Here is a 6,172-nt window from a genome sequence, read left to right as displayed (position 1 = left end):
ACAGTTTCTAAAACCTCCCATACAACTTGAACACTTATACACAAACGTACTTATTTTGTAGCGCTTTTTTTAATGTTACTGCTGGAGAAGTGCTTTATATCTAAGAACCCTAAGCCTAGTCTAAGGCTAAGACCGCACTTTGCGTTCTCCTACTTGCAGTTTAGAACGCACGTTTTGGGCTTAATTGATTTGACCAAAGTTGCATTTTTCTGAAATTTAGTGCTGAAAACACATGCGTTTTTGCCGCGTACTTGATGCGTTTTCAGCGCTTTTTATCTGCGTTTCCACCTGCGTTCTGATAGTTGCGTTTTGAACATAAAGACACTGCTTAATAAAGTTTAAATAGTCAAAATCTTTGAAAAAACGGTAAAAAATGAATCAAATCTATAATCAGAAAAAATCATGAAATGAAATTATGTTCATTAAATTATTGCGGTAATGTGATATTTTAATGGAAAAATTGCAATAAAGTATTAATTTCCTTAATTTAAATTGTCGGACTATGTGTGTGTGTAAAGGGACATATGAAATCATTATTTTAATGATCAAAAAGCATGCGTTTTGGTAGTCCAAAACGCATGCTTTCTGCAATGAAAAAGCAGGTAAAACGCAGAAATTTGAAGGAATCTTGGTTTTTGCCATTTCTCATTGACTTCAATGTTAGCAAAACGCACCCAAAATGGCAAAAACAATTGACATGCTGCTTCTTTGAATGCATGGTTTTTGCCACATAATATGCAAATTAAACGCAGCGTTTAGAAACGTGGGGTCGGAAAATCCGTTTTTTTTCATAGACTTTGCTGGTAAATCAAAATGCATGCCTTATGGCAAGAAAAAGGTGCTTCCCAAAACGGACCTAAAAAGCACCTAAAACATAGGTAAAAACGCAAAGTGCGTTCCTAGCCTTATACTTAACTGCCGTATTCATCTTCTATCACCCCCGCTAACGTCAATCTCTGGCAGTTTGTGACCTGCCGACATCTTCAGTGTTTCACGGAGTGTGCTGGAGGTCACAGCTCAATACAAGTCTATGAAAGCCTCGTTCTGGCTCTCATAGACTTGCACTGAAAGCCTTTGATGTAGCTTCTGACTTCCAGCTAGTCAGAAGTTGTGGTCACAAGAAAGCGCAGCACGACCAGAGAGGTGTCAATAAAAGGTGAAGACGTCAGACAATGAGTATAAGAATATCGGCAGGAGCATTAGACTAAAAGCACCATTAGAGCAGTGAAAAACAAAACGCTGGAGTGGTTCTTTAAGCCTAGAACACGCAACCATAGAAATCTACCATAGAAAACAAGTGACCTAGCAGGCCTGTGAGGCCCCAGGTATGCATTCTAGGGTTAAATCTGATTTACCTGAGCCTAGTCTTATACTTAAATGCCGCCGTCTTCATCATCTATTGCAGCTGCTGCCGTCGATCTCCAGAGATTTGTTACCTGCTGGCAGATCAAATGTTTCATGGAGCGCATCAGAGGTCAGAACTCATTACAACTCTATGAGAGCCTCATTCTGGCTCTTATAGGCTTGCATTGAGAGTCTGTGATGTAACTTCTGACTTCTGGCAGTCAGAAATCATGGTCACAAGATGGTGCCACAGGACCGAAGCCGCGTCGATAAAAGATGAAGGCGATGGACGGTGAGTGTAAAAGCATGGACAGAAGCATTAGATTAAAAGCACCACTCCAGTGGTAAAAAACAAAACACATTTTGGTGTTGCACTGTCTGTAAGTCCTTTAACAAGCTCCTTTTGCAAAATTGTGACAAATCCGGAGGTCTGTGAGCTTTCTGCTTCCCTTCCCTTCTCTCAGTGTTAGGCCAGATTCACACATCAGTGTGCATAGACATACAGCTTCCATCCAGCCTATATTACTGGGAGAGGCACTCCAACAATAACAAAAAATGTCAAATTTAGATCTGCCAGCAGAATACATATCAGTGGGTCTGTAAATAAAGAAATAACATTGCACTAATCTTCAGGCTGCAATCTTTAAAAAAAAAGCATCACTCTGGCGTGATTTTTTTTTTCTCATCACTGGAGTGGAGCTTTAACTAAAAGTAAGCAATAACACCCAGGAAAAAACCCAAGCATGCTCAGCTGCGTGTGCATGCATATGTATGGGGGAGGCGGAGAGAAAGCTTGTTCAAGGTCAAAGTCTCCATAAGGAGAATAGTGTTCCCCCGTGGTCCCCACAAAGCTTCTCATGAGCCAGATCAGACACCCCATACTTTGCACTGACGAGGGGCAAGCACCCCGAAACACCGTGTCTGCAAATTGGGATTCTGATCTGGCACATATTTCCTAGTTATATGTAGAGGATTGTTAAAAATCCACATTTAACTTTTAGGATCGTTACTTCCAATAGGTGGCGCTGCGCTAGAGTTTGTCTCCTGTCCTGGAGAGATCATTTGTTCAAGAGTAAGAAGTTTTTCTTTTTCGGTGGAGCAGCCCATTAAGAAGATAGTAATGTCTTGTATGCAAAGTATAGTAGTTGTAGGGGTCATAATATTTATTCACTTATATAGCACCATTAATTCCTCAGCACTTTACGTACATTGGCAACACTGTCCCCATTGGGCTCACAATCTAAATTCCCTAGCATTTTGTCTTTGGAGTAAAGGAGGAAACCCACACAAACACGGGGAGAACATACAAACTCCTTGCAGATGTTGTCCTTGGCGGGATTTGAACCCAGGACCCTAGCGCTAAAAGACTGTAGTGCTAACCACTGAGCCACCGTGCAGTGCTAACCACTGAGCCACCATATGACACATGAATAGACCCAGCCATACTCATTATTACAAATAGTTTACTTTTTAATATTTATATTGCAGAAAACAATGTGACTTCTTGAAATTACAGCACTAGGCTTGGTCCTCCACGCTCTTTTGTTTTTACAGAATTTTACACTTAGGTCCACAAGTAACTGACAAATACTCAATATACTCTGTCGTCAAACATGCGAATATAAATAACACATTTCTGTACTTTATACATTTTGTTCCTGTCCAGACGATCGCTCGCTCGGAATACTTTGCTTCCATCCTATGGAGAACTAATGTTATATCCTCTGTAGAGTCCCGATCCAACCTGCTATCTTTGTCCTACTCGATTCTCCAGCTCTTCCATACGTTGTGTAATCTGCTGCAGTGGGATCGGGTCAAGGAATTTACTTTTAAAAAGTGTTTGTTATCTTTAGTTTCTCAAACTAGAAGGAATAGAAAGAAGCTTCCTATATGGAATAATACAAAAAGTGAAGCCACCAATGTCCTGGAGTAAAGTATGCAAATCAAAAAAGTCCATGGAGCCTCTGTTAGGAGTCTCGACACAGAAAGTAGCCAGATATCCCTCCGGGAAGGACCAAGCCAAGGAGTGGGTCTTTTAGGAGACCACCATAACCACCATATTAAGTGGCCCTTTTAGTCAATAGCAAACTCTTTGACAAGTTTAAAGATATGACAAGGGAAATACCAAGGCCAGGTATCCATCCACAGACAGCTGTTTCGTGTCTGTGGATGGCTAGTTTCTGTGTCAAGACTCCTAACAGAGGCTCCATGGACTTTTTTGATTTGCATATTTCCCAGGGGGCAATGCACCTAGGATTTCACTGTGTTGAGCGCCCTCGTTGGCTGCCGGCAGTGTTTTCTCAGGCTGGTCTCCCCGAGATCAGCGATTGTTTTGTCTTGCTGGTCTACTAGGCATTGCTCCCACCCAGCCAGAATCCTACTCCACACTGATCAGGGGCAATACCCCGAAACAGCTGTCTGTGGATGGATACCTGGCCTTGGTATTTCCCTTATCATATCTTTAAACTCGTCAAGAGTTGGATATTGACTAAAAGGGCCACTTAATATGGTGGTTATGGTGGTCTCCTAAAAAGAGCCACTCCTTGGCTAGGTCCTTCCCGGAGGGATATCTGGCTAGCAGAGGCTCCACGGACTTTTTTTGATTTGCATATTTCCCAGGGGGCAATGCACCTAGGATTTAACTGTGTTGAGTGCCCTCGTTGGCTGCCGGCAGTGTTTTCTCTGGCTGGTCTCCCTGAGATCAGTGATTGTTTTGTCTTGCTGGAGTAAAGTATAGAATGGAGCCCAAACCACCACCAGTGAGGAGCAGCAGGACCTACTTACCCAAAATATCCAAGGAGTTCATGGATTTCCAGTAACACAGAAAAGTAAGTGTGTAAGGCAGGACTGATCAAATATTGACTGGACGAGCAATTCTAAAGCTGATCTTAAATGGGTTATCCTATAAACATCTAAAAATGAGTAATATGCAGGGGCGGACTGGGCCGGTAGGCAGGGGGGCAATTTCCCCCAGGGCCGCTCTCCCAGCAGTTGTATTGGGCTGGCCGCCTGCTGCATAATGTCATTATAACACACATGGCCTTGCACAGTGAATTTGACCCCTGGTACCCCCACTAACAGGTGAAGAGGCTGCAGTCACAACTAGGGGAGACCAAAAGGTCTCTATGGCTCGTCTAAAAAGACTAATATTGTTGATATTTTGAGGGCACCTTTGGCTGGCGGTTGGCATTGCAGTGCCACGTGTTTGAAAACCCTGCATTAAAGGGTTGAAATCATTAAAAAGGCAGATATTACTCACTTATTACCAATGCAATGAGCGGGTCATTATTCAAATGGCCGAATATGACCTCACTCCATAACAATAGTTATATAAGTCATTGGGTATTTTCTGTAAAGGATATACTGCTGAGTTAGTCTTCTGACTTCTTCATTTGAGTTGTATTGAAATTCCATAATGTTCTTACACTGGCATTGCTCCTCGTTGGATTTCTCTAATATGAAAAATACATTAAAGGTGATAAATTAGAATTGATGTTGACTTTTATCAATGTTAACATTTCGTAAGGCAAGACGGGTATACAAGAAAAGTCAGGACAATGAGTAAGGGTATGGCCAGATGGTGCAGCCAACTGCATAAGTGCAAGGGACAATTGCTGCACAGTTATGTTTCACAATTATTGACCTGCTGTACATGGGCAGGGCTGCGCTGATACTGCACCGTGGACGCAGTACATTACTCCCTGATTCCTAAGAGTGGGCAGTATGCATACAATACGGATCTGTAATACAGAACCCAAAGCTCCTCTTCGGTCACCTGCCATAGCATTACATTTCATTCACATGTGGATGTGACGCCCTGGACTAGCCAGGTAGTCACATACATACCAACATACACCCCCCCCACCCTAGGCAGTTACAACAGTCAGACAAAAACCCTTTTTGCCTCCCTCCAGGGTCTGATGTCCACACCAGGTGGGGCGGAGCCAGGTGGTTGGCCCCACCCACCGAGGAGTTCACAGGTCTGGAGATGGGAAAAGCAGTATTTCAGTTTAGGAGGTGAAAGTGAGAGGTCACAAACTGCAAGTATCTGGGTCGGAGCCCAGGCACTGACAGCATGGTTGGCAGACGGTGGTGGCCGTCTATAGGAGTTGACGGATCTCTGCAGAACCGTAGGACCGGGGTTGGGCGGTGGCCCACCGGTACCGAATCGGGGACCGGAGTGAAGTTAAGCACACAGGCAGGGCCATCGGACTCCGACCAGGCTTGGAGCCGCCGACAATAGTCAAATCCGAGTGTGACAGGAACCCCAGGGGTTTCCTAACAACCAAGTCCCGACAGAAGGCAACAGTCCACACCGTGAGGATATACAGCCACCGCCACAGCCTAGAGATCCAAGGGCCAGCGCCTGCGGGCAAAAGGGCTCCTACGGTACCTATACGCCGGGGAGCGGACTACCATTGGGAAACCATCGGAGTCAACACAGTTTACACAGGTGCAGGGAAAGTCAGCCACCATCAGCCGTCCGGGGAGAGCACAACAACACTGCAGCCGGCTGCGGGACCCGTCCATCTGGCCGTTTGGTTTACCAGAGACTCTGTCATTGATTGTCTGAGTGAGTACACCAGTGCCGTCCGGCACCGCGCCGCGCTGTCCCCGCAACCCTGCACCCCGGCCATCCAGCCTCCCCGTTACATCACCGGGCCCCGGGAGCACCGACCCCCTACCCACGGAGGGGACAACATCCTAGCTGCTCCCTACCATCTCTCCTGGGATCCCTGTCATCAGCAGCGGTGGTGCCATCATCACCACGTCCCGTAGGTGGCGTCACGAACTCTCTCCCCAAACAAACCATCCCTTTTCACTCACA

General features: G+C 45.1%; 1 protein-coding gene across 1 annotated transcript in view; it reads right to left on the bottom strand.

Moving 5' to 3' along the window:
* Window positions 1–2,717: 2,717 nt before the first annotated feature.
* Window positions 2,718–6,172, bottom strand: part of MATN2 (matrilin 2) — a 203,550-nt gene continuing 200,095 nt past the window's right edge. Inside the window, 2 exon segments of the mRNA XM_075316235.1 lie at window positions 2,718–3,147; window positions 4,707–4,796. Coding sequence (XP_075172350.1) covers window positions 3,092–3,147; window positions 4,707–4,796 — 146 coding nt within the window. The 3' untranslated portion in view covers window positions 2,718–3,091.

This window comes from Anomaloglossus baeobatrachus, chromosome 6 (assembly GCF_048569485.1).
Source record: "Anomaloglossus baeobatrachus isolate aAnoBae1 chromosome 6, aAnoBae1.hap1, whole genome shotgun sequence".
NCBI classification, from domain to species: Eukaryota; Metazoa; Chordata; class Amphibia; order Anura; family Aromobatidae; genus Anomaloglossus; species Anomaloglossus baeobatrachus.
Note: the sequence above shows the minus strand (reverse complement) of the source record. Positions and strands in the feature narration are given on the sequence as shown.